At 54.7% G+C, this 27,740-nt stretch overlaps 6 protein-coding genes across 6 annotated transcripts; 4 read left to right on the top strand and 2 right to left on the bottom strand.

Moving 5' to 3' along the window:
- Positions 1–1,025: 1,025 nt before the first annotated feature.
- Positions 1,026–2,816, top strand: QBC33DRAFT_2155 (glycoside hydrolase superfamily). Its single transcript, XM_060422721.1, has 7 exons — positions 1,026–1,328; positions 1,404–1,450; positions 1,566–1,632; positions 1,702–1,724; positions 1,797–1,831; positions 1,912–2,153; positions 2,246–2,816. The coding sequence occupies exons 1-7, from the start codon at positions 1,131–1,133 to the stop codon at positions 2,639–2,641; spliced, it is 1,008 nt and encodes a 335-aa protein (XP_060288419.1). The 5' UTR covers positions 1,026–1,130; the 3' UTR covers positions 2,642–2,816.
- QBC33DRAFT_582621 (uncharacterized protein) lies at positions 2,817–8,187 on the bottom strand (the record flags this gene model as incomplete). Its single annotated transcript, XM_060431350.1, has 19 exons — positions 2,817–3,340; positions 3,449–4,153; positions 4,255–4,490; positions 4,549–4,627; positions 4,720–4,834; positions 4,934–5,146; positions 5,212–5,233; positions 5,303–5,380; positions 5,484–5,851; positions 5,916–6,094; positions 6,179–6,343; positions 6,399–6,446; positions 6,519–6,615; positions 6,690–6,785; positions 6,848–7,109; positions 7,211–7,459; positions 7,513–7,537; positions 7,606–7,763; positions 7,836–8,187. 19 exons carry the CDS (start codon positions 8,185–8,187, stop codon positions 3,227–3,229), a joined length of 3,561 nt encoding a protein of 1,186 aa, XP_060288420.1. The 3' UTR covers positions 2,817–3,226.
- Positions 8,188–10,886: 2,699 nt separating this feature from the next.
- On the top strand, positions 10,887–12,895 carry QBC33DRAFT_2326 (uncharacterized protein). The gene has a single exon (XM_060422853.1). The coding sequence runs from the start codon at positions 10,980–10,982 to the stop codon at positions 12,846–12,848; it is 1,869 nt and encodes a 622-aa protein (XP_060288421.1). The 5' UTR covers positions 10,887–10,979; the 3' UTR covers positions 12,849–12,895.
- Positions 12,896–15,232: 2,337 nt separating this feature from the next.
- Positions 15,233–17,310, top strand: QBC33DRAFT_520561 (uncharacterized protein). Its single transcript, XM_060426387.1, has 5 exons — positions 15,233–15,707; positions 15,793–16,033; positions 16,097–16,153; positions 16,221–16,535; positions 16,597–17,310. The coding sequence occupies exons 1-5, from the start codon at positions 15,580–15,582 to the stop codon at positions 17,062–17,064; spliced, it is 1,209 nt and encodes a 402-aa protein (XP_060288422.1). The 5' UTR covers positions 15,233–15,579; the 3' UTR covers positions 17,065–17,310.
- Positions 17,311–18,833: 1,523 nt separating this feature from the next.
- Positions 18,834–22,572, top strand: QBC33DRAFT_614854 (ankyrin repeat-containing domain protein). The gene is made up of 6 exons (XM_060432617.1): positions 18,834–18,947; positions 19,070–19,264; positions 19,329–19,353; positions 19,411–20,001; positions 20,078–20,420; positions 20,469–22,572. The coding sequence occupies exons 2-6, from the start codon at positions 19,210–19,212 to the stop codon at positions 22,512–22,514; spliced, it is 3,060 nt and encodes a 1,019-aa protein (XP_060288423.1). The 5' UTR covers positions 18,834–18,947; positions 19,070–19,209; the 3' UTR covers positions 22,515–22,572.
- Positions 22,573–22,696: 124 nt separating this feature from the next.
- On the bottom strand, positions 22,697–25,360 carry QBC33DRAFT_553665 (uncharacterized protein; the record flags this gene model as incomplete). Its single annotated transcript, XM_060429433.1, has 4 exons — positions 22,697–23,577; positions 23,732–24,162; positions 24,335–24,898; positions 24,951–25,360. The coding sequence occupies 4 exons, from the start codon at positions 25,358–25,360 to the stop codon at positions 22,697–22,699; spliced, it is 2,286 nt and encodes a 761-aa protein (XP_060288424.1).
- Between the last annotated feature and the right edge of the window lie 2,380 nt (positions 25,361–27,740).

Below are 27,740 nucleotides of genomic sequence, written 5' to 3' on the forward strand. Positions count from 1 at the left end.
ATCCATCTTCGGGTGCCGACGGACTCCCTTGATGGATGTCGACAACGATAGAGGTTTCGCCGCCCGTTTCAATCGCCGCCGATGCTGGAGATGGGTAACAGCATCTAAGGATCCAATTTTGGATCCCTCGTTACAGGTAAGCTAGGTGTGGTTTCCATCTCCAGCTGCTTCAGCGCCCAACTGGGCGGAACCACAGCGATTTGGGACGAGTTGGACGAACGGCACGAAGAGACCAGTACCGGCTAGAATCTGACGAAGGATCCTCCAGCTGCAAAGGCTTGGCTTCTATATATACGGTTAGCTCCAGGAGAATTACAAGCCACCCGGGGTCCCGACGGCGTCAACGACATGTTTCAGCGCATTCTACACAAAGTAGTTGCCAAAGTAGGGGGACAATTCGGCCGATGCGGGGCGGAGGAGAACACTCCGTCCCCCTACAATGAGAATAGCCAACATCGCCAAAAGAATTGAAGCTTTCTTATATTCCGGGGCCGCTTTTAGTGTACAGATGGCAGTTGCCATGCAGCAGCTCTAGCTCGTACTTAGTTGTTGAGCGCGCCCATGTCCTCATGGAGAGGGTTCAGCGCGACTCGCGTAGGTTGCGGAATCCGCTACTAATTCGTTCAAGGGAGCCAGGATGCAAATGTTCAACCTCTATGTGCTTTTGGAGGTGTGTGCCTGCGTTTCTGCAGGTCCAGAAGACCACTCTTTTGGATTCTCCCGGCTCTTATTCACCCCCACACGGCAGATTGGCCAGGAACCACACCCGGTACGCACCCTGCATGCGTTGTAACCCTGTATCTACCCGCGTAACCACCATGCCTATCAGTTCCCTAATTCTGGGGATTGCCACTCCCATATATATACCCGACCAGGCAATAGGGAGTGGTGATCCCATGGCACACCTGCGCTCCAAATGAATTCCCACTCGCTCGTACCACAATGGACGGAGCATCCATCTCCGCCCGAGATGTGCGCGGCGGGGAAAAAGACCGAGACGGCGGTTATAAGACGAACGGGGATCCCGTGCGCTGGGCCGGCGTCTCCCAGCGATGAGCCTCACCCGCAACTCCTGGATCTCTTTCCCCCCTGTCTCTCCCTCTGACTAAACCGAAGAGCCGAATTCAACCATGAGGTTCCTGGACCTGCTTCTCGGCGCCGTGGCCGCGAGTTCGGCGCTGGCCGCCCCGGCCGGCGAGGACAAGAAGAAGCGGGCTTCCAAGTTCGAGTTCGTTGGCGTCAACGAATCCGGCGGCGAGTTCGGCAACACGGCCTTCCCAGGCCGCCTGGGCAAGGACTACACCTGGCCTGTTGAGGCTACCATTGACGTTCGTTTTCTCTCGAGACCCGTAGTGGTGTTTCTTGGATTCCATGACGTGTTGCTGACGAAAGGGGGTTTCTAGACTATGATCAGCCAGGGCTTCAACACCTTCCGCATTGCCTTCATGATGTACGTATCCCCTTGCCTGCTACCTAACGCCCCCGCCCCCCCAACCCCCCTGAAACCAAAAAAAACCAAAAAAACCCAAAAAAAAAAACCATGGGAGGTTCTAACGAAGAACCAGGGAGCGCCTTATTCCCGACCAGCTGACCGGCACCGTCAATGCGACCTATCAGGAAGGTCTAAGCCAGGTAAGAGGCAGCTTTTGGTATTAATTTACTAGTCATTCCCCAAGCACCTGCTGATGAATACCTCCGCAGATTGTCAGCTATGTCACCAGCAAGTGAGTAGCTCTCAACGAATGGCCAATGCAGTCAGGAAAGGGGGCGGATGGAATCTGACCAAACTGATACAGGGGTGCCTATGCCATCGTCGACCCCCACAACTTCGGTAAGAGCCTGCCACAGATGCCACGAGGGGAGTGGCGTTTGACCGGTCCCTGATTACTGACAAGGAGATTCCGGACGCAGGCCGGTACTACGGCAATATCATCACCGACACGTCCGGCTTCCAGGCCTGGTGGAAGACCACGGCGGCGCTGTTCGCCTCGGACGACAAGGTCATCTTCGACACCAACAACGAGTACCACGACATGGACAACTCGCTCGTTGCCCAGCTCAACCAGGCCGCAATCGACGGCATCCGTGCCGCCGGCGCCACCGAGCAGTGGATCTTTGTTGAGGGCAACTCGTGGAGCGGCGCCTGGACCTGGGTATGCACGGCCCCTTTTAACCGGCTCCGCCAAGCCGAACCCGGCCTCCCCATCCTCCCATGATGCCCCATGCTAATACCGGCCCTCCGCAGGTCTCAAGCGGCAACTCCGACTCCCTCGTCAACCTTAAAGACCCCTCGGACAAGATCATCTACGAGATGCACCAATACCTCGACGCCGACGGCTCGGGCACGCACACGGACTGCGTCTCGTCGACGATCGGTTCCGAGCGCCTCGCGGCGGCGACGGCGTGGCTCAAGTCGAGCGGCAAGCGGGCCGTGCTCGGCGAGACGGCCGGCGGCAGCAACTCGCAGTGCATCGCGGCCCTCAAGGACATGCTCACCCACATGGAGGCCAACTCGGACGTCTGGACTGGCTGGCTCTGGTGGGGCGGCGGGCCGTGGTGGGCCGACTACATGTACAGCATGGAGCCGCCCAGCGGTACCGCGTACGTGGGCGTCTTGCCCAGCCTGAAGGACTTTATCTAAGGTTCCCTTCTTGACGTGGGGGGCGGGGTTGTCGGCCTTGAGGGCTGAACGAAGAGGGGATGCGTGGGATGTTTTCGCACCATCCCGAAAAATTGTAAATAACTGTCTTCTGTTTCGTGTTGGATATTCTTAAGCGGCGATAGTTTGTAGCAGGTGAACATGAAGAAAACAGGAGGTCTTCCTCCTAATATTTTGCTGTGCGAACCGTGCTGAGATTGTAAGAAAAAGGGGGGCGAAGTCAGATCAGTAACCCCAATTGTGCTACTCAGAATCAAATACGCCGACAGCCCGGCAGGTTCAATTGCCACATACTCCAGGTCAATCTACAAACCAAAAGCCTGAAAGTCAAATGCCGTCCTATGAAAAAGCTGACAAAACGAAAATGACAAAAAGGCCAAACGCCTCGACAATGAGCAGAGGGGAAAGGGGGGCAGGGAATAATAAGGGGTTATTTTTTCTTCTTTTTATAATTCGTCACATCCACGACCCCGACGCTTTACAACTTATCGCGCGGCCAACGGAGCCCCCTTTCCCCCGAGCCCCCAATCCCAATCCAACCGTCTCGTTCTCATGCACACGCGGCATTTACAGGGAAGGGGGCTTCCCGCCGATGAACTCGGACCACCGGAGGACCTCGCTCGGCATGCCCTCTGGCCGGGGGAGCTTGGCAGCCAGGCACTTGGCGAAGAGCATGGCGGTCTAAAGAGAGAAAAATTCCTCGTCAGCACACGATCTTCATGTTTACCATGATGGTGTAGACAATCTCGAGATAGGGAGAGAAAAGGGCCATGAATCTAAGAAGCTTACCTGGCTCTCCATAAACAGCGGCACGCCAAAGTCGACAGCGTTGCGGCGCATGATGTAGTTGACGTCGTGGACGTCCTTGGCGCGGGTGCGGCAGAGGTTGAAGACGCCGCGGATGTCGTGCTTCTGGAAGATCTCGCGCAGCACGCCCTTGTCCTCGGGGAAGTCGACGACCGCGGCGTGCGCCGCGGCGCCGCCCACGTCGGCGGCGCGGATCGCCTCCATGACGTCCTGCTCGGCCGCGTACAGCTTGTACCCCATCGGCGCCAGGTGGGCGACCACCTTGGCCAGCGCGGCCTTGTCGGTGCCGCCGAACAGCAGGCCCTCGCCCGGCTGCGGCAGCCGGAAGTTCATGGTCGACTGCATCGACGCAAAGTACGCGTCCACCAGCGCCGCCTCCTTGTCCTCGCCCTTGCCGAAGCAGGCGATCTCGCCCGTCGACGACATCTCGACGCCCAGGAAGGGGTCGGCCTTCAGGAGGCGCGTCCACGAGAACTGCGGCACCTTGGTGGCGATGTAGTCGCGCTTCACGGCCATCAGGTCCTGCGGCTCTGGCACCTCCTTGCCGACGAGTGCCTTGGTGGCCACGTCGATGAAGTTGACGCCAAGAACCTTGCTGACGAAGGGGAAGGACCGCGACGCCCGCAGGTTGCACTCGATAACCTTCAGCTTGGGCGGTCCGCCAGCAGGGTCATCGGCTTTGATGATCTACAGGTCCGACGTTAGCGGGGGGCTCTCCCCATTTTGAGGAACGTGGCATGCCCATCGACAGTGTAAGCCATCGGAGGAGGCGTTTTCCAGTTACATACCTGCATGTTGAAGGGGCCGGTGATACTCCAAGCCTTGGCGACCTTCTCGGCGATGTCCTTGACACCGTCCATGACACCCTGCTCGAGATTCACCGGTGGCAGCACCAGCGTCGCGTCTCCCGAGTGCACGCCGGCGTTCTCAACGTGCTCGCTGACGGCGTGGATGAGGAGCTTGCCCTCAGAAGCCACACCATCGACGTCGATCTCCTGGGCACCTTCGATGAACTTGCTGATCACTATAACATGCCGAGTCAGTAATTTGTCTCCGGGAGGATGGTGATGCCGGGAACCTACCGACTGGGTGCTCCGGGCTGACCGAGGCGGCAGCTAGGAGCTTGTCCTTGAGCTCTTCCTCGCTTCGGATAACCGTCATCTACAATGTCTGGCGTCAGCAGATGTTTCCAGGGATTGCAAGAGCCCGTCGATGGCTGTTGTTAGGCTTTCAACGAGGGATAGTAAACCTACCGCAGCACCGGACAAGACATAACTGGGACGGCAGATCACAGGGTACCCGACAGCGTTGGCGAACTGCTCGGCCTCGGCGACCGAAGTCAGCTCGGCCCACTCCGGCTGGTCAACACTACTCGGAGGTTAGCAACGAAACGGCGCAAGTAGCAGGGTGAATGGCAAGGCGTGGCAGCACTGTAACGAGGCAAGAAGAAGGCAAGAGACCACATACCCGATGCTGTCAAGGATCTCCGAGAACTTCTTGCGATCCTCGGCCTTGTCGATATCCTTGGGATCTGTGCCGAGGACCGTTGCCCCGCCAGATTCCTGTAGCTTCAAGGCGATATTCTGGGGCAGCTGGCCACCGACCGAGACAACCACGCCGCTGGCAGTTTCGGCTTCGTAGATGTCGAGAACACGCTCGTAATTCAACTCCTCGAAGTACCTGCAGGTTGAGTCAGTGGTTGGACTCTTCTATTCGCTGGGAGGAAAGGGTCAAGGGTGACTTACAATCTGTCCGCTGTGTCGAAGTCTGGAAAGAAACACACGCGAATTAGCAACTATCAGGGATGATAAGGATCTCGGGGAGCAATGGGCATACCTGTGGAATAAGTTTCAGGGTTGTAGTTGATCATGACCGTCTTCTTTCCCATCCGTCGCAAAGCCTGGGTCGCCGAGACTGCATTATCAATTCGAGTCAGCAACCTTCTCAAGGGTCGGACATCCCATATCTCATGACACCGCGGAAGGAGTTCCGTGTCTGCTCACGACACACAACGTACCGGCACACCAGTCGAACTCCACGGAACTGCCAATCCTGTAAACACCACTGCCGAGGATGATGGTTCCCTTGTCCTCAAAGGTGACGTCATGCGTAGAGGCGTTGTATGTGCAGTACAGGTAGTTGGTATCGGCAGGGAATTCGGCGGCCAGGGTATCGATCTTCTTCACCCACGGGCGGATCCCGAGGCTGAGGCGGTAGGCCCGCACCTTCTCCTCGGTCGACTTGCAAGCCATCGCGATCTGCTTGTCGGAGAAGCCCATCTTCTTGGCCTTCAGGACCTGCTCCTTTCTCAGGGACTCGAGACCGTCGGCGGCTTCAAGCTCCTTGCCACAGTCCACAATGTTCTGGAGCTTGTAAAGGAAGAACCTGCGCCGGGTCAGTCTCACTGATCTCTTGTAGGTTAAAATAACCAAGCAGGTACGATCCATACCGATCAATCTTGGTCAGTTCATGCAGCTTATCGACGGAGTAGCCGTCGTGCAACATGGCCTGGCCAACTGCTAGCCACCGGCGATCAGTCGGGTTTTGCAAGACGTGGTCGATATCATCGAAATGCTGCTTTTCCGGATTATACCACCCCGGGAAGCTAGGATCGACCATGCGAACGGCCTTGTATCATCTAGAGTCAGCGCCTGGACAGCACCGCCCCTAACACAGGCTGAAAAGTGGAACGACGCCTGGATATCGACGCACCTTTTGAATGGCTTCCTCGAACGTCCTGCCGATGGCCATGACCTCGCCGACCGACTTCATGGCCGAGCCAATTGCCCGGTCTACGAGCTGGAACTTGCTGAGATCCCACCTTGGGATTTTCACGACGACATAGTCCAAAGACGGCTCGAAATTGGCGGTGGTTGTCTGGATACTCTGTCAGTGCGCTGACTACCTCTCAGGGACTTTGAAAACTGCCAACCTTGGTCACGGCGTTGGGCAAACTCGGGAGATCGCTACCGAGGCCGATCTAGACTGGAGTTAGCCATCTGACTCTCATGCTCACGCTCACTCCCACACAGGGATACGCATGTCAACACACCTTTGCAGCTGTATAAGCCAGAGGATAGCCCGTGGCTTTTGAGGCCAGGGCCGACGACCGCGACAACCGGGCATTGACCTCAATGACTCGGTAATCCCTGAAACAAGTTAGCCACGATCAAAGAAGAGAGCAGGGAGCGTGCTGAACAGAGAGGGAGTATGGATGCCGTACAGTCCGTCTGGTTGAAGCGCGTATTGGACATTGCATTCGCCCACAACCCCCAAATGGCGAACAATCTTGATAGCGGCCGTTCGAAGCATGTGGTACCTGTCGGGAAACGTCAAGTTAGCCACTGCGCCAGCTCCAGCGACGGGGAGCGGGCAACATACTCCTCGTCCGAGAGGGTCTGGGATGGTGCGACGACGATCGAGTCTCCCGTGTGGATGCCCAAGGGGTCGAAGTTCTCCATATTGCACACCGTGATGCAGTTGTTCTGCGCATCCCGGACGACTTCGTATTCCACCTCCTTCCAGCCCTTGAGACTCTTCTCGACGAGGATCTGTGGCGAGAGGGCCAAGCTCCTGGCGCTCATCTGCCTCAACTCTTCCCTGTTGTTGGCAAAGCCGCTGCCCAGGCCGCCCAGAGAGAAGGCTAATAGTTACGGCGTCAGACTCGGGAGTTTTTTTACGAATTGGAGGTGCCGACTAGCAAGCTACCATTATGGGCTTTAGGGGGTGTCCGGATCTACGTACCAGCACGAATGATGACGGGATACTGGACCTTCTCAGCAGCCTCGAGCGCTTCCTCAACCGTCGAGACGGCAATGGACTTGGCGATTGGGATGTTGATTTCCTCCAGGGCCTTTGAGAACAGGTCGCGGTCCTCGCTGATTTCGAGAGTCCGGATACTCGTGCCTAGAACCTTCACGCCGTATTTGTCGAAGAGGGATCCGCCGGGGTGGTTTTGCATGTTAACACCGAGGTTGAGAGCTGTCTGCCCGCCTAGTAGTCGTCAGCAGCCGCCTGACGGTTGTTAGGGCTCTGGTGGCACTTACCGAAGGACAAAAAGATGCCATCCGGCTGTAAACCAACACACTGGTTAGCAATCTCCATCTCTAAGAGACTAGAGCGCGCGGCTGGAAGTGTACCTTTTCCCTCTCGATGACATAGGTCACATATTCAGGGGTAACCGGCAGGAAGTATGTTTCGTCCGCAATGAAGTGCGAGGTCTGGATCGTGGCAATGTTCGGGTTGATAAGCACGGAAGCGATGCCGGCTTCCTTAAGAGCCTTCAAGGCCTGGGAGCCTACATGGCGAGTTCCGAGTCAGCGAGGATGCAGCCATTGGGAAGGTAGAGAGAAGCTCGAGAGCCCCGTACCCGAGTAATCGAATTCACCGGCCTGGCCGATAGACAAGCCACCGCTTCCAACAACCAAGACCTTCTTGATGTCCAGCGGGATCTGGGGCTTGATAACCCCGCTATCGAGGTAGAATTTGGCATTCGGCGCTGGTTGGGCCTTGCCGGCGGTGGTCGAGGTTGGACCGGAGACAGCGGCGAAGAAGCGCTTCTGGGCAAGCTTAGAGTAGGTCGGCGGTGTGTGGACTCGAGGGGCGTTGACTGAGAAGGCACGGAGGAACGTGAATGCCCTCGAGGAGTGAGACAGAGGCAGGGAAGCCGGCCGACCGCATCGGAGCAGAGGGCTGGCTCCGCCCACAAGTCTGGCCGACATGGCAGGCAGGTTGGCGGGACTGAGGAGAATTGCCACAGGCCAATCGCTACCGGAAGGGCTCTGGCAGATATTTCGAGCGTATATCTGACCTTTCTGCGCCCTCCTGGTTTCACAATGCTTGAGGTTTAGAAGCTCTGGCCGGCGCTGTAGTAGAGGAACTGGATTGGATCGAGGCAGGTGCAGGGAAAATTTGGCGGGACTGATAAGATAAGGATCCTCTACTTCTTGCCCCTGTGATTGGTCCCAACAGATTCTCGCCCCATAAATTTGCAGGAGCAGCCAACTTGAGTCAGTGCGATTGCAGTGCCCCTGAGTAAAAAAGCCCTTGTGCTGAGTGGATGAGTCACTTTTCCACAGCTGAATGCCTGGACTAAATTTGTATGTACAGTGCAGGTCAGGTCTGATCGCGTGTGCGCCGGAGCCCTAGGGCCGGGACGGTGACCAGATTGCGCCCATCGAAAATTTTGCAGCATTAGTGGCTGTCGTTGGTTGGCCAGATGATGATTTCAAGAATTGCATCCCTCCTCCCATGGGAATCTGAAATTGCCTTGCATCGGGTTTCGTCACGAAGGGCATTGTTATGCATTTCCCATCATTCTTTCCTTCTGCTCCCTTCACACGACAGCTGACTGGCCCAGTGATCCATTTTATCACGCACAGTCTTATCAATGACCATTGATCATTTTGCAGCGGCAATTCAACTCTTGAGCTGCTCGGTTGCGCGATTCATGGTGTTCTTGACCGCCCTCTTGGATCAAACATCGCAGGATGACCCCACCTGCGGTGGGGAATGGGCGCTTATCATTGGTCAATTGCTGCGGGTATTTCCCCGGAATCGGAGCCAGGGCCCTCACAGCAGCCCCAACATCTCGCATGGGATGTCGGGAATTTCCAGCATTGCAGCATTCCTTACCGCCAATTCGCTTCGGAGCGTATCCTTCCGACCTAAGCCAGCTACGCCCAGTATAGATATCTTCTTAATACCATGAGTTACTCGGCGACAGTCGATGCAGGTTCCGCATCCGGATCGTGCTTTTGCTCTTTGCTGATGCTCAGCATTAGATCTTGCTGATCACGCATCTGGCAAGGATGACTGTAGAGAAGGACCCATCTGGAGACAACTCCGTGGTTATATTTGACCAGGAAGCCGTGGGGTACCGTGGCTCGTGGGACTGTCTTAAAGCCCACTCCCGGCCGTCATCACTGCTGTCAACGGGTCTCAAATGACGGCCTTGTGGGATCGCACGGAGCAGATGTTCATAGATGGGCGACCGCTACGGCTTCTCGGTGGGCCTCGGGCCGCGGTGGCTCTGCGCCACGGCCCGTGGCAGCTCCCGGGATCCAAGTAGGCGAGGCTTCACCAGCAGGACGCCGGTTGGGAAGGAGACCTCGTTGCCCACCTTGCTTGCTGGTGAGCCTTGACTTCGGGGCGAGGGACGAATGCCGCCAAGCTGAACAGCTTGTACCCGTTGTCCTTTGCCGGTGACATGTGCATGGTTGTGCCAACTCGACGGTCTAAGAGCTGCGATTTCTGGAGCTTCATGTTGCAATATGAGGGCGTTTGACAAGTTACCGAACCTGCCACTAGATCTTCGGGCAGACACGTTGAACTCCAATCTCGATGAGTTGTCTCGGGGCGAAGATCAAAAACCTACAACAAAGCGAGCGTTGCAGCTGGTCCCCGGCAGCTGGGCGGTTGCTCGGCGGCTTTCGACCGGCTGACTTAGACGAGGTGGCTAGTTGGCACAGTTTTGACTAGAATGTAAACAGGGACTAGATCACTGGCAATTCGGGTACAAATTGTCGGAACGTACACTCAGCCAAAACTTCGATTGAAGCCTGCCTTCGTGAACCCTCAGGCAGACCACCCAGCCGTTTAACTCAGGAGTTGGTGCTGTGCCTATATTATTACACCTCAGTTGAAAGCTGACTCGGCAGCTCTGCACTATAAAAGTGAGCTATTGAATGCTTGACAGGTAATTAACACCGCCTTTCCGCCGCCCAATCGAGTCGCTGCCTCACACACCATTGATATCATGGGTCACGCTGAAAGTTTGAGTCTTACTAGTCGAGTCTTTGCCGGTTTGGGTCGCATGGGATGCATGAATGACATGCATGCATGGCCTGCTCAGCGCTTCACATAGCTGTAAGTCACGTTTCTGTAGGGGTGACCTTGACACTAGGCAACCAGCATAGCCCCAGTCCAGGTGGGCTTGACCGAGCTGTGGCTGCACACGGACGCAATTCTCCAAAAAAAACTCACTCCAATGGTTTGGTGCTAAGCAGACAAGGCTCCATGACAACAGGAAGCGTGCCTCGGGGATGTGCAGCACACCAGGCGCGCCTTGAATGAGGCTCAATTATCAAGGGCGGAGACAGCAGCTCGCGTCCCTGCACCAGGACAGCCTCCCCTCTGGCACCCAGCCCAGTTTCTCTTCTGACATGACGCAAATATGATTTTTTTTTCTTAGGCTTTTCGATATGCTAAGGTCGCCGTGGTCGAGCCGGAATCTATACTGAGCGGTTTCCGAAGATATGCTCCTTAACCGAACATACCTGATTCCAAGTGAGAATATCTGGAGGCACGCACGAGTGGTATAAGGCATTAGGGTCTCAAGACGCGCATAGCCCTTCCAGGGCGAGAACAACTCGACTGCCTACAACTCCCCCCTATCAAACAACCATTCGGATTCGAGCACAGTAAAGGTTCGATTGTGTGCATCACAGCCAAGTCGGGATAATTGCCGCGAATATTTCCCGGGTGGACGAAACAACGAAGCGACACTCTCAGAATGGCCTCAACCCGGTCTGACGACAACGCGTGCTGGCGCGAAAGGAGTTTCGAATCAAACATCAATTATTCACATCGTCACCCCCCTGGACTGGGACTAGAAAGAAAGAGGCATAACCCTCCCACGCCTCCGTATCCACAAAATCCCTTTTCACCCTTGCCCGTCGGGGATTCAGAGCCACCGCCACATGAGCTGCCCTATTCCGTGTACATATCGACGCGGTCTCCTCCTCATCGTCACCTTTCTCCTCCTCGTCGTCACCTTTCTCGTCCTCCTCGTCCTCCTCGTCCTCCGCCCAGTCTCAGAACCGATCTTCGAAACCTACCAAGGCAACACGATTTCGACGCAGAGTGGGTGACCGGCAATGCGGAATACGAGGCCTTCATGAACGCTCCACGACGATCGCGGCGCGCAAGCATTTCGTCGCAGGTGAGCGAGAGGGATCATCCAATCGGAAGACAGATACTGGAGCAAGAACAAGTAGGTGAGACAGGAAGACATGAAGATAAGAGAAGGGTGCGTGAACAACAGCAAGAAGAGGCAGCGGAAGCTCAGCACCGAAGACATTGGGTAGAGGTGGAGACGACGACGGATGTGGAGAGTGAGACCAAGCGACGTGCGCAACGACGAGGAACGAAGGCGACTGACGAGGGGGAAGACCAGGAACGTGTCAACCCGAGTGATATGGGTCAAAGACATGTGGACCAGGGACGTGCGGAGCGATGCAGAGATGCCAAGGGAAAAGAGGTAGACCACGGCACCAGACCGACAACCATCCGGGCCCGGGCGGCCACATCTCAGCAAAACGAGACGACGCAAGCCCTCGAAGCTACTGTTCAAGAACTGAAAAGCTTCATCAACGAAGTCAGTGAGGGTCTCAATGAAGTCGGTGAGCGTATCAATGAAGTCAGTGAGCGCCTCGGGGACATGGAAAAAAAGCAAAGTCGTCATCCAAGGCGCAGAGCGCATCCGCTCCTCTTCCCGGCCATGAAGATACCTCGCAATCATTTCGCGATGGCCACGCTCGGTGGGCGGACGTTGCAGAGGCAGCTCCGTCAAGCGTCACATCCAATCACTATGGACTTGTGGTCGACGGCGATGACGGCACTGTCGGAAGCGACTAGCGACAAGGATTGCGACCATCTGCACTGCCACGTCTCAGGATCCACCTTGGTGACCGATTGCGAAGACGGGGAAGGAGAAGAGGCGGACGAGATGCAGGAACCAGAGTTCGTCAATGTGTCTTCAAGACACGCGCCACCGATGCTCAGACATAGGGGCAGACCAGGCGACAAACAGCCGGTGAGATCCAAGTCTCGATCGGGTGGAAGGGTCCTGCCCTCCAAAGGCGAACGGATGGCGTCGGCAGCAGGAGAAAGTTGCGATGGCCCCGAAATGCCAGACAACTCATCGAGTGACGGCCCGGGATTGACCCCTTTGACGTCCAGATCGAGCCCTTCGGAGTACGAGAACGACGCCAGTGAGCGAATGAGGAGGAGAGAGGAAAGAACAACCATAGACAGAGCCCAGAGATATATGAAGGAGAGCCGCAAACTTGGTGCGCTGTCTCCTCCGCCATGCTCAGCCCGGCTGGGCGTCCCAAGACGCAGCTCTCTCAAGGAAGACACTGGCGGCGTCCAACATGACTGTCGGCGGCGACGGCAGTCTCGAAGTCTTCTGCCGGAAGGTGTGGCTGATTGGGAACATGCCGCATATACATGGGCTGGGATCGATGCCGTCCCATACATCGTGGCCATGCCGTCGGAAGCTATTTCGATGGGAATGATGCGTGGATATCATCCGGCCCAAACGATGGGTTTCTCCCAATGCTCGCATTGTCCTGGATGTAACCTGTATTGTGTCATGTAGCTAATTTGTAGGCTAGCTAGCATACTCCAAGTCAAGAGGCAAGCGTATCACACTTGACGGCGCCGCTCGTGAAGGTCGCCGGAACGAGCAGTCATTAATCTCCAATTGTTAGGTTTTTAGCCTTCAATTTAACCCCCACAACTGACAGAATTGCGTCGCGCGTCACATGAACCGAATGTGAACCTCCAGCGCCGTCAAGTGGAGGGACTAAGTTAGCCGCATCTGACTACCAGGAGAATCAGTTACCATGATGATGAGGATGAGAGGATGACGATGTGAAAAGCACACACCTTGCCATTGTTGGTTGGCAGAGTGCCACCTGAATTTGCATGTCAGTCGTAATCTGTGGATGATCAAGGACATCAAAGCTATGCTTTGCTTCAAGAGTGGCAAGGATGGTTAAGTACCAATTTTGATATCATTGGAGATGTCCATTGTGTGACTGACGAATGACTTGATGCTGTCTCTGCCAACACTGACGGTCATCTGAGCCGCATCTGCCTTTGTCTTGCTGACGTTCTTCTGAGCCGCATCCGCCTTTTTCTGGCTGACACTCTTCTGAGGTGCATCCACCTCTGCCTGGAGGAACATTAGACTTCCTCAAGGGACGGGGGAGAGAAAAAGGGAGCTGAGTTAGGTGACAAAATAATTGGTATCACCTTCAAGTCGGACACCACCACCTTTTCGGCCGATCTGCGGCTGGCTGGCCCCGTCCCTTTCGGCGGCTGCACCTTGGCCTTGGTATTGGGCAATCTGGGTTTGTCATCATGCCCCTCCTTGTCAGGGAGACGTGTTGGATCTGAGGACATCGGTTTATTAGTGTCTTTGCAAAACTGAGAGTCAAGTAGTGAAATAGTCTAGAACGTTGAAGCCAAGGCACCCAAGCGACTCCGTCTCAGGCAAAGGCGGGGTTTATGTAGTCGAGAGTGGGCATCTAAGAAAGTATGGCTGGGCGACTGCTAATTCACCGCCGGAAAAGAGGTAGAGGATGTTGTATGAACGTTCAAGGGCAGTCACCTTGGCAGTGCGAGAAATGGTGGTGCATAGCCTTCAGCCAACCACCAGGAACTCCACACATCTTCACAAGCAAAGTGCACTTCTTCACAAGCAAAATGTGCTCCTTTATAAGCAAAGTGCGCTTCTATAAAAGAAAAGCGCGCTTCTTTATAAGCAAAGCGTTAATTAGATGACACTCTCCTTGGCAGTGCGAGAAAAGCGCGAGAAATGGTGGTGACACAGCAATTCGGCCAACCACCAAAACTCCGCCCGTCATAAGAAAAGCGTTAGATGGCACTTTCCTTGGTAGTACGAGAAATGGTGGTGACAGCAGTTTGGCCAACCACCAGGAACTCCGCCTTTTTTCATGAGCAAAGCGTCAGATGCTGACACAGCATTGGTCCAACGGTCTATGAGACAGAAACATGCTGCAGTTTGTCCGTAACAACAATTTGGGGCAAATGGGAATTCTCCAATTGCTGCCCAAACCAATTATATGCACTTATATTGTTGCTACACCCCCTCAGTCTGAGTCGTAACAAGGCTGGAAAATCGTTTGGTTTCTATCGCTCTATGCATTTCTGACGAAAGGTCCCCCCGTGTTGCCACCGAGTCATGACCATGGTCCGCAGAAAGGTTCTCCATAGCATCGACCATTCGCTCCCGCAACGCGAGCGGTCGGGCCAAAGCCTCGGCAGCTTCGTACTCATCCACTTCCTTGCGCTTCCTCGGTGCCATGGTCTTCAAGCTCACGAAATTGGCAAGACCCTTCTTCACCCAGGGCTGAGCGTTTGTGATCTTGGCCTACAGTTACACATATCACAGCACTTTTGGTCCAGATCGTTGCCACTACTCTCCCGATTTTCCCTTTAGCCGCTTACATCTTGATACTCATTTGTTGCCAGCAGCGCCCGGTCCAAGCTGCGCCTGTGTAGTCGATGCCGTAATCATGCCGTAGTCCCGAGGTGCCCGTAGTCCCGAGGTGCCGGGGACGCAGCCGTGTGTGATCCTTGTATCATGCGCTGCTCCCGCGTTGATTAGCCGTCGCTGCCGTCTTGGCGGGACCCGACTAGGTCCTCCTGCGCCGGGATGTGACCTTTTCCGGTGCGGATGCACGGCGCTAACGGATGACAGCTGACGGCTGACAGCTGTCAGCGACGGCGACAGCGATAGCGACAGCAATGGCAACTAACGCGACGGCGACGGCGATAGCAACGGCAATGGCAACCAACGGCGATGGCGATGGCGACGGCAGCCTTTGAATTTACCTCCATACCAAACCTTAACCTTAACCCTCTGCTGATACCGGCGAAAAGGTTGGGGGGAGCTGTAACCCGGGTTGGGGGAAGGGGGTCGGAATGGATTAATGGGGGGTCGGGATCCCAACCCAGACCACTTCCTAACAAACCTCACAACCCAACGACCTGACTAACGGCCTAACGGCCTAACAAGCCAATCATGGCCTCAGATGGCTAGGTTATCTGGCCAATCGGGTGATAGCTACTTGGGACAGATTGCCAGGCTGTGCGGCTGCTGTACTGGTGACGTGGGTGATCGTACCACATCCGGATCCTTTCCATTCTGTTGCTGCAGGTAGTGGTGATGACGTGGCATATTGACAAATAGTCCTGCAACACACGTTACCCCCCTCCTTTATCTTGTCGGTTCATCTTGCGGCTGCTACAAGACGGCAAATGATGAGGTAAAAATTATTTGCAAGTACAGAAACTAAACCATGATTTCCATGAAAAGGCTCTGGGGGAGAGAGCAGGGTCCATCCCTAGACAAAACGGATAAGCCATCATTATGGGTCGGAAGTTACGGCATGAAGGTGCTTTACGCAGCGGTTGAGCCTACTGTCGAGTAAGTAGAAAAGCCCGTCCAAACCTCCATTTCCGACTCATATGACGTCCATTCGACTCACATCGCTTGCTCGTCTGTTCTCTAGCATCGTCTTTGTACATGGACTCACCGGGCACCGGGAACGGACTTGGACTGCCCAAAGCGGCTGCGGACTCTGGCCGCAAACGCTCTTGCCGAAGGAAATTCCCTCGGCGAGGATCCTCACTTACGGATATGACGCGAATGTTGTTAAGATGTGGTCCTGGGTGTCCAGCAACAACCTTGCCGACCACGCCAAAAACCTCCTGTCAGCATTGGCTACCTGCAGGAATACCGACACCGAAGCTGTGAGAATTTCCACCTCCGTTTTCGTCTTGAAAAGCGAGACAAACTAGTTGACAATGGCATAGATGAATCGGCGCCTGATTTTTGTTGCGCACAGCCTTGGTGGGCTTGTTTGTCAAGAAGTACGACACCCAGCGTAGCAGATTCAAGAAACCAAGCACTGCTAACGTCCGGCCGCCCGAGGAATAGGCTCTTGTGCTGTCGAGCCACAGCGCTGACAAGCATCTCCGAAAGATTCTCGAATGCACTAGGGCAATTGCCTTTGCCGGAACGCCGCACTCCGGGGTAGGTATGGCGGCATCCGTTGAGCGGGTGGCCAGATGGACAGATCTTGTACGCCACACGAATCCGCGCATCATCGGAGCGCTCGGGAGAGACTCGGAGGTCCTGTCTCAGATCCAGCATGACTTCCATTCCATATTGCGGTTCAGGGCCGACAATGGCTACCCGAAGATCGAGATAACATGTTTCTACGAAGAGGTTTCGCTCCCGGGCATCGGCGAGGCAAGTAGGCTCTCTTTCTCTTGCTCATTTGGGCTTGTTAACTAACTTGGTTGGGGAGTAGGTAGTCGCGAAGTCCTCGGCAACCATCCCGGGGTATATAGCGATTGGCATCCATAGCAACCACATGGATATGGTGCGCTTCCCAACCCAGAATGATCCAGGCTTCGTTAGTGTCGCGGGTGAGTTGCGAAGATGGGTTATGGACATGGATCCGTCCTTGGACAGCAAAGACATATCCATGTCCTTGGACAGCAAGGACAGATCCATGTCCTTGGACAGCAAGGACAGATCCATGTCCTTGGACAGCACGGACAGATCCATGTCCTTGGACAGCACGGACAGATCCATGTCCTTGGACAGATCCATGGCAATGGTGGCAGCTGAGGATGAAGACGCGATTCCCGACGACGTCGCTCCAGCCAAGACAGCACAACAGTCGATACTAGGAATAACCATCGGAGGAAACGTTATAAAATCTATTGTCAGCAGCAGCATAACGGTACACGGCAACTTGGTGTTCAGTCACTGATAATTGAATCTTGACGCTCATCGCAATCGGCGTCTCATCACTGGAAGGAGCATTCATCATTGAAAGGAGAATAAACGAGGTAAACCTGCATATACACGTCTTGGACATGGGGAAGGAGCATAAGCGAGGTAAAGCTGCATATAAGCGTCTTGGGTATGGGGAAGGATCATGGATATCAAATGCTGGCGGAACATCGTGTTACATAATTAAGATCAAAGCTTTTCTCCCAATTACACATAAATTGACACTCTAATCTCTAATCAGACAGATGTAGATTGGATACAACGAACACTCCCAATGTAGCGAAGTCAGACTCTTCTGTGGAGGAAATATTCCTCGTTTGTAAAACAGTCCGTCAGCAGTAATCAATCGCGTTATATTACTAGCAATTCCAGGCGTGACGGACAACAGCACTCTACGCCATTCCTTCAGCAGGTTGCGGATGCAGCCTCGTGCTGAGTGCACACCCTCTCTTTCAAGTTTCAACCCCGCCTTCCCCGGGCCTCCGTCTGGTCGCTCCCAACGCCTTGAGCAAAGAGCTTCCTATTTGGGAAACGAGGCAGCTTATACATTCAAAATTCCAATTATGGGAGCCTGGACTCGACCGCCCGGGTGACAGATGATGAATTCCTATGCTTCTCGTGCTCAATGTCTCCGCAGATGCAGACGTATGAGGGGTAATAGCACAAATCCGATGAACAGATTGGCTCGTGACCTGCCTTCATGGCCATGGTCATAAGTATATGCCTCATTCAATTTTTGGACGAGGCTGAGGCCACCCTCTTCGAGCTCTACGAATCGCGAGTGCGTGGTCGAGACCGAGGCAAACGAGGCAAATCAGGCTACTGCATGCGGCGTGCAGCATTTGACCTCGCCGGTGTCGGTTGGGGTGGTTGAGTAACGACGTGGTCATCGAATTTCCACTCCACGAGCTCGCAGCCTCGCGCAAGGTCAAGTACCTCTTAGGTCTTGAGTACGTACCAGTGACATCCACCTGTGCCTGGGGGCTAAACGAAGCGTAAGAAAGACGTGCCATATCATTTTTACTCGGGGCAAAGTCCCTCCGCATCCAGGAGCCGCTCTTTCTTCCGATTGTTGATAAAGGTGTCCAACGCCCTGGTCTTTGACGCTACAGAGTCGACAGTCCACGGCCGCTGGATTCCAGTCTTCGAGCCTATCGTTGATTCTTTACATCCCCCTGACCTCTATACTTGTTGCACTACACTATCAATCATCCCGCATGCTGCGTGGACGCTGCAGCGAGGGACTTTTGCGGTCGGTTTGCGTGCCTCCGCTCAGCCCGTCTCCTTGAGCAAAACGGAAAACACAGATCGGAGGTTCCCTGATAATAGCATCTACTTGCCCTCCAGCTGAACAACGCGTCACATATCACACGCCGGATATAAGTTCTGAGCCCCGCAGACCATGGCAGCACCTCTCCGGCCTTCGGCCGATCCTAGTTTGGAAACAACGGCTGGGAACGTTTCTGTCGGCAGCGTCAACAGTTCCCTCGTGGCCCACACAGCCAAAATCAACAACAGTGCTACTTTCAACATGTCTGGTAAGTGCTATCTGCTAATTTTGGCACGAATGTCTGTAGCATCCGGTACTGGAATCAACTATGTGGTCGTGGAGAGTTATTGACAGTAGCGATAGAGGCCCGGGACCAAGTTTTCCTCTCACGGAATTTATATCCTAGCATTAGAAAATCCGAGTTTGCAAGATGCTGAGAATTACTGCCAGCTACTTATTTCATTCCTATGGGTTCCATCTCAGGCTCTGGAACTTGCTGACCAGCGACCTAGTGTCTGAGAGCTGCAATGATGCAAGTATTGTGCAGTCCATCGTTGCTCACAATGTTGCAATCAAGCAGGCAAATTTTGGTACGAAACTTTTGATTTTGTGCGAATATGCGTTCTTGCCACTTATGGCATACATTATGGCGCGGTACACCGTTCTCGTGAGATAGGCATCCTACTTGGAATGGAATTGACCCGACAGCTAGGAGTGAGCAATGACCCCGAGGCTCAAGACTGGTTATATTCAGTCTCGAAAATTGATTCGGTTTTCCACGAAAAGCAGTCGGAATACTTTGGTATTGCGACCAAAGTAAGGGGCAATGGCCAATGGCTCCTAGATAACGAGATGTTTAAGGCCTGGAAAAAGGGTCACGCAAAAACACTGTGGTGTCAAGGAATACGTATGCTCTCCGTCCCAAGTGGCTCAAGTGCGAGGTGGTATAGCCAATACTGACAATATTATAGCTGGCGCTGGCAAAACAATCCTTGCGTACGTCGGGCCAGTGGAAGCGATAATTAGATGAGAATACTAACGACTGACATGTAGATCAATCGTCATTGACCATCTGGAGAAGGAGTGCCAGAAGACTAGCAACGATTCTGCCTGCGTCTACGTGTACTTTGATGGCTCGTACAGGGACCAGAAAACTCCGACAAACGTGCTACTCAATCTTCTAGGCCAACTTGTTGGGCAACGCGAAGACCTCTCGCAAAAAACCAAGGACAAGTGCAAAGAGTGGAGAAGAAGGAGACGAGTTCCGATGGAAGACTTGCAGCAGCTGGCGTGGTCGGAAATCAAGTCATTCACAAAGGTATTCCTGGTTGTCGATGCCCTGGACGAATGCGGGACTGAGGGCAAAACGGATGCGAGAGATGATTTTCTGGACCGGATCATACAACTTCCAGAGAATGTCAACGTCTTCGTCACGTCACGCGCGCAACTTGATCGAAGGATGAAAGATGCGTATGAGCTCAAAATCACGGCCGCGAACATCGAACCCGACCTCAGAAGATATATCAACTATCGGATCGATCGAAGCGGTGAACTCAAGCGCTTATTAGCAACGAGAAGCTTCAACGACGCAAAATTGTGTCGAGAAGAAATCCAAGACGTGGTCGTCAATAGCGTTGACGGGATGTACGTGCATTACTCAAGTTTTTCATTGCTGGCAAGTGGCCTTTTAATTGTGCTTACCATTTGATGTGACATGCAGGTTCCTGCTCGCCGAACGTCACATGGAAATGCTGGATCTGCAAGACACCATTGGCAAATTGTGCATCACCCTTAAGGAGCTACCTCACGACATACGCATCATCTATGACGCTGCCCTCGAGCGTATCATGAGTGGTGGTGCACCGCGAAAGAGGCAGTCATTAAGTGCCCTCGCCTGGCTGTCCTGCTCTCGCCGTCCAATGACAGTCAACGAAGTCGCAGAAGCAATCGCAATTCAAAGAGACGACAAGAGTCTCAAGGATGACCGGCTGCGGCTGAAGAGTCTGGAACACATCTCGTCCCTCTGCGAGGGCCTCATCGCAGTTGACCGTGAGAGCGGCCTGGTAAGGCTCGTGCACCTAACAACGAGAGAGTACCTAGCAGCTCGACAGGACATTTTCCAATCGAGCGCGGAGGCGATAGTGGCAGAAGGGTGTCTCACCTATCTGTCATTTTCCGATTTCGGCCATGTGCCGCCCGGCGAAGACAGGGCAGACTACTTGAACAGGTTCTCCCTGCTCAACTACGCTGCTGATCATTGGCATGACCACCTATCGCGCGGCTGGAGCGAGAGCAATCTGGAACTTGCAGTGAACTTGCTCGTGGATAGCTCGAAGGTGGCAAATCTCGCACATGCTATGAGCAATGATGAAATCAAGGGCGAGGCTGGCATGACGGGCCTCCACCTCGTCGCTTTCCTAGGTTTCGAGAGGCTGGTGGAACCGCTCTCAAGATGCGTCAACAAAGGCTCCAGGACGAGAAATTCCACTCATGGCCGACTGGCCACTGCCAGAACGTTGCGCGGAGAGACACCACTGCATTGGGCGGCGGCTAATAACCATGGCAAAGTTGTGTCGGAGCTGATTGCCAGAGAAGCCGAGGTGAATGCAAAGGACAATCGCGGCAAGACTGCTCTGCATACGGCTGTTCGGAAAGGGAGAAGAGAAGCCACGCTCGCCCTACTGGAAGAGGCCAAGGACCGAATCGACATCAATGCGGTCGACAATCACCTCTCCACGCCGCTGATATTGGCCGCTCACCATGGCATGGGCGTAATTGCGAGAATGCTGATGGACCACAAGGCTGACCTCGACGCGAAGGATAAAGATGGTTACACTGCCCTACGATGCGCTGCCTCCCAAAATCACAGGCGCATACTTGAGCTGCTGATCAAAAAGGGGGCGAATTTGGAACTCAACCGAACACCCGACTGGACCCTGCTGTCTTCAGCCGTCACCCAAGGCCATCCCCAGATCGTGTCGCTCTTGCTGCATGAGACAGATGAGGTCAACTATGTTACGGAGCACGGCACAGCTCTCATGTGCGCGATACGATACAAGAAGAAGGATATTGCCTGGCTGCTCGTCCAGAACGCCAACCTCGACGTAGCAGACAACACGGGCGACACGGCGCTCCACGTTGCAGTGCGGGAGGAGGACAAGTCTCTGGTATGGCTGCTTCTGGAAAGCGGAGCCAAGACAACCCAGCAAAACAACGCCGGCCTCACGGCCCTGCACCTCGCGGCAGAATCGGGGAAACGCCCCATCGTGGAGATCCTGATCGACAAAGGCGCCGAGCTAGAGTCTCGCGAGCACCACGACGGGCAGACGCCGCTCCACATTGCCGCCTCCAAGGGGCACCACTTGGTTGTCCGGCTCCTGGTCGATAGGGGAGCCGAGCTGGATGCCAAAGACGGACGCGGGTTCACGCCACTCCATCTCGCCACCAGGAACGGGCACCCGGAGACGACTCAACTCCTGCTATCTCGGGGCGCCGACAAAAACGCCCGGAGCAAGCTGGGTCTGACGCCGCTGCACGTTGCCACCGACACGGCCGTCCTGAGCGCGCTCCTGGACAGCGGGGTCGACGCGAGCATCGGCGACAACAACCAGCGGACGGCACTCCACTGGGCGCTCGTCGACCACTCCAGGGGCCGAGAGGAGGCCATCAGGATGCTGATCGAGAGGGCGACCGACGACGACATCGACGCCGCGGACGAAGACGGCCAGTCCGCGCTCCACGTCGCAGTCTCGGCCGGACACGGTCCGTCGGTCGCGCTTCTCCTCCTAGCGGGCGCCGACATGGAGAAGGAGGACGGCGGCGGCCGCACGCCGCTGCAGCTCGGGATTTGCCGGTTCGACAACAACCAGGCGTTCCAGCGTGTTGTGTGGGAGTTGCTAGGAAGGGGGGCAGATGTGAATCGGAAAGGACAAGACGGATCGACGGCCTTGCACCTTGCTGCAGCCGCCGGAAACAAGACGGCCATTCAGATGCTTTTTGGGCGGGCCCAGGAAAAGCCCAACCTAAGCATCGTCGACGCTGAGGGACTTACCGCGCCGGAACTGGCTTTGAAACATGGCCACACTGGCATGGACTGGGAGGCAGCGGAGGCGTTGGCTGATCGGAGGCAACAAGATGGCGGACGTCGGAAAGAATAACTCTCAGTTTGTGACCTGATAGATGATGCTTTTTATCTCACGACTAATTATGAGACTGATCGTCGTAAGCCAAAGAAATAGTGCCGACCTCTTACTAGACAGCGATCTCACAATACGTGCATTTACTCGGAGATGGAAACCAAGCCAGGGATTTTTGCTAAACTGAAGCCCACAGCGTCCAACTATTCCGCTTCCTTTATCACCTTCTCTATAGTGTCCTCGCCCGGAAACTCCCCTTGCACCGGACTTCCCACCAACGTTCGCTCAGTTTCACGCTTCCTCAACTTGGGAGGCGACCCCTTTTCCAGCTCAATGTCGTCCCATCTCCCACCTCCTCCCTTCTCACTGACGTTCGACGCCACATCCCACGCGGCTTCGCTCGCAGCCTTCGGATCTGACTCCCCGCCCACGGATCCGGGCCTCTCCTTGCAGTCGGCGCTGGGCGACTCGTATGCGGCCGGATACGATGCCACGCCGCGCGTCTCGCGCGGCGGCGATACGGGCACGCGGCCCTCCGTGACGGGTATGTCGGCGTCACCGCGCACCCACCCGCGCACGCCGGCACCCTGCAGCGCCATGGCTAGGAGGCTATACTTGTCGTCGGCGAGGCGGGCGACGCGGCCTGCCTCGGCTCGGGCGGAGAGGTTGGCTCCCATCCCCGCCTCGGCCCTCCTCCTCGTGCGGGCCCTGGAGAGGTCGACACAGAGCGGGACAGCGACGGCGGCAACGATAATGGTGAGCGACAGGGCGACCACGATGACGAGGGCAAGGACGCTGAAGTTCTGGACCGCCGCGCTGGAGCGAATCAGCTGGTTGCGGCAGAGACTTTCCTTCTGGGCCCCAAGGCCCTGTACCGTGTAGGCGGTGCTGAGGGCCGTCATGTTGACGATCGGGTAGCGCGCTTCGGGGTGACCGGACGGCCAGGGCTTGGCGACCCACTCCAGGAGGCTCTGCTGGAGGGACGCGAGGCCCGAGGCAAACCAGAGGTCGACTTCCTTTGTCCACTGTGTGGGCGGGACCGAATTACCGCTGCGGACTCCGTTCTCCTCGGCGACAAGGAGACCTGGGGGATTTGGGGAACGTGGTTAGTGTCGGTTCGGAGAGACCGAGACAGACGAGCGAAGCCGCTAGCGATACCAAGAGTCTCCTCCGGTTCGCAGGGGCCGTCGGCTGGAATTGTTGGAGTCAAGACAGACGCGGGAGAGAGCTAATCTCACCTATTGTCCCTCGCGCTACATTGCTAACAAGTCCCGAAACATATATGCGGTTCCACACGAACCGCATCGCCGTAGCGAGCTGGGCTTTGTTCAGCCCCATGACGTTGTTGGACACTTCGTCGTTCAGCCTATAAAACCCCGAAGGTTTGCTGCATTGGCCATTGTTGGGGTTGCAGATCTGCGCCTGATCGCTGCAAACCATCAAGCTGAACGGGTTGGTCGCGTAGTAGACAGTCGCGTTGAGGTTTATCGCATACTCATCACCCGTTGCCGCCTCGTGGGCGAGAAAGTACGGGTCGTCGACGGGGGCGTAGTAGAACATGCGGCTCTGGGTTGTTGTGATCATGACCATGTCGGCCTCGGTGTTGTTGAATGGGGGCGCAACCAGTGCTTTGGTCGGGTCAGCCTCGTTAGCCATAGTGATCCCTCGTCTGTGGCAAGTAGTTAGTATGTGTGCATGCATGCAATTCGGCTGATTGGTGGATCGGGTGGATAGGGGCCAGTTGGTATAAGGGTGAAAAGGGGGTGAAAAGGGGGTTGAGGCCCAAACGCGGGTTGGAGTAGCGAAAGACGAGGCAATCCTTCACCTCGGGGCATACTTACTGGGAGAAGAATCCAGTCCGCTCAAACATCAGATTGGCCCCAATCTCAAAGCCCAAATTCGAATCTCCACCAAGATCAGGGCCGAACTCTTGCAGAATGCCGATGTAAGTCATGTTGAGTTCATGGTTGTTGAACTTCTCTATCCTCCAGTAAGGGGCTGTGGTGAGGTTCGTGGGATCAACCACGGCGCAGGTGGCACTCTCTCTAAATATGATGCGATCGTGCGGCGGGGCGTTGATGCCAAAGTGAACGTGGGAGTCGAGTGGACCCGAATCCACGTTCCAGGCCGGTCCGTGTGTTGCGTTGGGACCGAGGCAAGTGGTGCCGTTGGTATAGGGGCAAGGAACCTCACTTCCCAGAAACGGCAGCTGAGGCCGAGAAAACACGGTCTCACGCGTGCGAGATCCATAGTAGATGTCGCGCGCATAGTTACGTGCCTCGAATTCCAGCTCGTTCTGATACCGAGACGTAACATCCAAGACCCCGTTACTCAGATCAGCATTCTTTTGAAAAACAAGGTCGCCACAATCATTAGGCGCTGCCAGCACCAGAACATCTTGATAGCTACAGCGAGTCAGTGACCAGGTTTTGTGTCCGCGTGGAAGGGGAAGCTTGCCTCTTGGTGGCAACCTCGGCGACGAAGACCCCAGCCGCGGCAAATGCGAGGAAGAACACGCTGGCCATCAGGATCACGGGGAGTGTCCGTCTCTTGACCCGCTCGATCCGGCCACTCCAGGCTCGCTGGAGACCGACGCCGTCTGTCCAGGAGTCGTAGAATGAAGCTCCCGCGCGGAAGTGTATCTGCAATTGCTGATCCAGGACATCTTTATCCTGCTTTGCTGCTAGACGCTGATGACTGTAATAAGTCATCAGCGACCAGGCCCTCGAGCCTGCCCAGGCGACGAGGGACGACAAGGCGGCGATGATGTAGTTGCCCCATCTGATGGAGACGGTGAGGGTTGCGCCTAGAATTGGTGACGTGTCATGGTTCACCCAGACCCCGGTGTGAATGGTGTAGTTCGACATGTCTTGGTCCGACAAAGGCAAGAGCACCTCGTTAACCGTCAAGAAGTCGGGCAGCTGATTACCGAGACGCGAGGAAGGTAAAGCATTTATGACGCAAGCTGCAAACTCGGTCGACAGTGACGAGTCAGTGCCGAATCGAGAATGCCTAGCCGATGCGCCATGACACCGAGGGTGTCAAGTCTGGACCGTCAATCAAGGTAGGGCACATGGTGTAACCTAGTATTTAATTTCTTCCAGAAACAGAACATTAAAACCACCAACCATGTTGAGAGGCAGTGGGCGACGACACCGGGCGGCAATCAGGCCAATCGTATATCACGGCAGAATTGGAACAAAGTGAACGAACATGGGTTGGGGGCGAAAATAGAACCAAAACCGAAGTCGAAGAATGGGGGGTCGTAACACAAGGCGCAGATGTTACCCGACATGCATTCATTCAGCCGCCCACCCGGCAATTTGAGTCCCCGCACCCTCACCAATGGGAAGGAGCCGTAGCCCTATCTAAACGGCTATTGTGGCACGGGTGCCTTCTAGTCGAGGTGTTTGGCATGGATTACACAGGAGGTGCATGGCGCTGGTAGGGGCGCAGCTCCCACCGTCCCTTATCGTTCCTTCCCGTCCCGGAGTTCCCCATATTAATTACGCCATAATGAATTGCTGCCGAGAGACAGGCCCTACTGGTCAAGATCTACTCGATCATGGCCGAAGAAACCGAGCTGTCCAACCACTCAGAACTTGCAGCTGACCGCAGCCTGACTGCAGCCTAGGAAATCTACTGGCACTATCCGTGACGCTCTCCATCTTAGATTTGAGACGAAAACGAGCCTCGACTGATTTTTACTGGGCCTTAAACCGGGAACTCCAATATCGATATCAATAGAAACAAGCATGTAAGACGGAAATAGGGGGGGGGGTAATTAGGAGGTAATTATTGCGGGCATTCTCGGTTCGTGACGAGTGATGACAGGCTCCACCAAAATGTTACAACTTCCACGCCAGAATTGCAAGTCCCATTCCATAGTCCACGTCCGCGGGTTTGGGGAATTGCGAGTCCTGCATTTCTACACTGGCAGTTCTGGCTGCTGCTGCAAACAAGGTGATCCAGATGGGAGACAGAGGGTGCAGCCAGTTATACAACCATAGGTACCAACCTCTCTTGAGCCCGTGTTGAATGGGGTGAAACCCAAGGAAGATATCAGCTAGGCTGGTGCCAATATTTGGGAGTACCGACCGACTGTTGATATTGATGATCATCGTTGGGAGAGCCACATGCCACTTATCAAGTCCCTTGCTCTTCCCTTCGACTGCCCATCTCATCGGCTGCTGTTTCAACGACTGGACAATGCGATCCGGCAGTCTAGCAGACGGACGAGCAGAGATGCGCGAGTCTCACAAGGAATCGACAATAAATGGCGCTGCCTGGTCTAGAGGTAATCTTCAGGGCAAAATGCCAATATGGACGTTGGGTATGTAGGCAGGCCAGGGCTTTTTCGATGTACCCGCATTATTATCTGGCAGGCCGAATAAGGTAGGCAGATGGGCATTTTGCTGAGATGAATGACACTTCATGTTCAGGCAGCAAGGGGGCTCACGAGCAGATCTGGCTGTTTAGATGGAACCAGACAAAAGAGCGGTTTGCCAGCCCACTCCGATTTGCTAATACAAACAATGCGGTAGATAGGTAGTGTAGTGTGCGTCCACGAGAGTGGCAGGTGAGTCATTTTTGACCATTCCTATTTGAAAGTAGCTTGTCCAGCGTTTGTTGCCAGGTTTCATCCAGTCTTATTGTGGTTATATGCTTGGGTATATGTACCATCGTTGCCACAGTCATGATGTCAAAGAAATCAAACTTCGTTAAAGAGGACAATGTGTATACAGCTGCTAACCTGTTTTGTTTGAGCTGTTGATTGACAGACAAAGACAGACATAATTGTCCAATCTGACACTGGCTTGTAGCCTCAGTGGTTATATCAGGAGAGGTCTGTCTTAAACCACGTACGAGGTACCTCCTACCTGTATACAGAGACTTGTTTCAAGTTTGTAAGAGAAACTAGGTATTTTACTCTACTAAGCTCTAGTAACCTGCCGCAACTAATCCTAAAAAGGGTTAAATACGTACCCGTGCCAACGTCCCAGTGGCACGAATAGCATGAAGGCGCACAGACACTTCACAAACCTTATAAAAGGCACTGATCGGAATGTTTCCCTCTCTTCTTTCTTAAAAACCCGCAGCATTGACTAGAAGAACATTAGTCAACCACCTCCTACACTTTGCTTTTGATTCACCTGTATCAACCCCTGGCTCCCCCTTTATTGGCTAGAAAGCCCCTGGCATATCTTGAAACTAGAGACACTTGTCAGCTTGGTGAAGTTATGCAAG

This window comes from Phialemonium atrogriseum (assembly GCF_030411735.1).
Source record: "Phialemonium atrogriseum strain 8032-3 unplaced genomic scaffold QBC33scaffold_1, whole genome shotgun sequence".
Classification (NCBI taxonomy): Eukaryota; Fungi; Ascomycota; class Sordariomycetes; order Cephalothecales; family Cephalothecaceae; genus Phialemonium; species Phialemonium atrogriseum.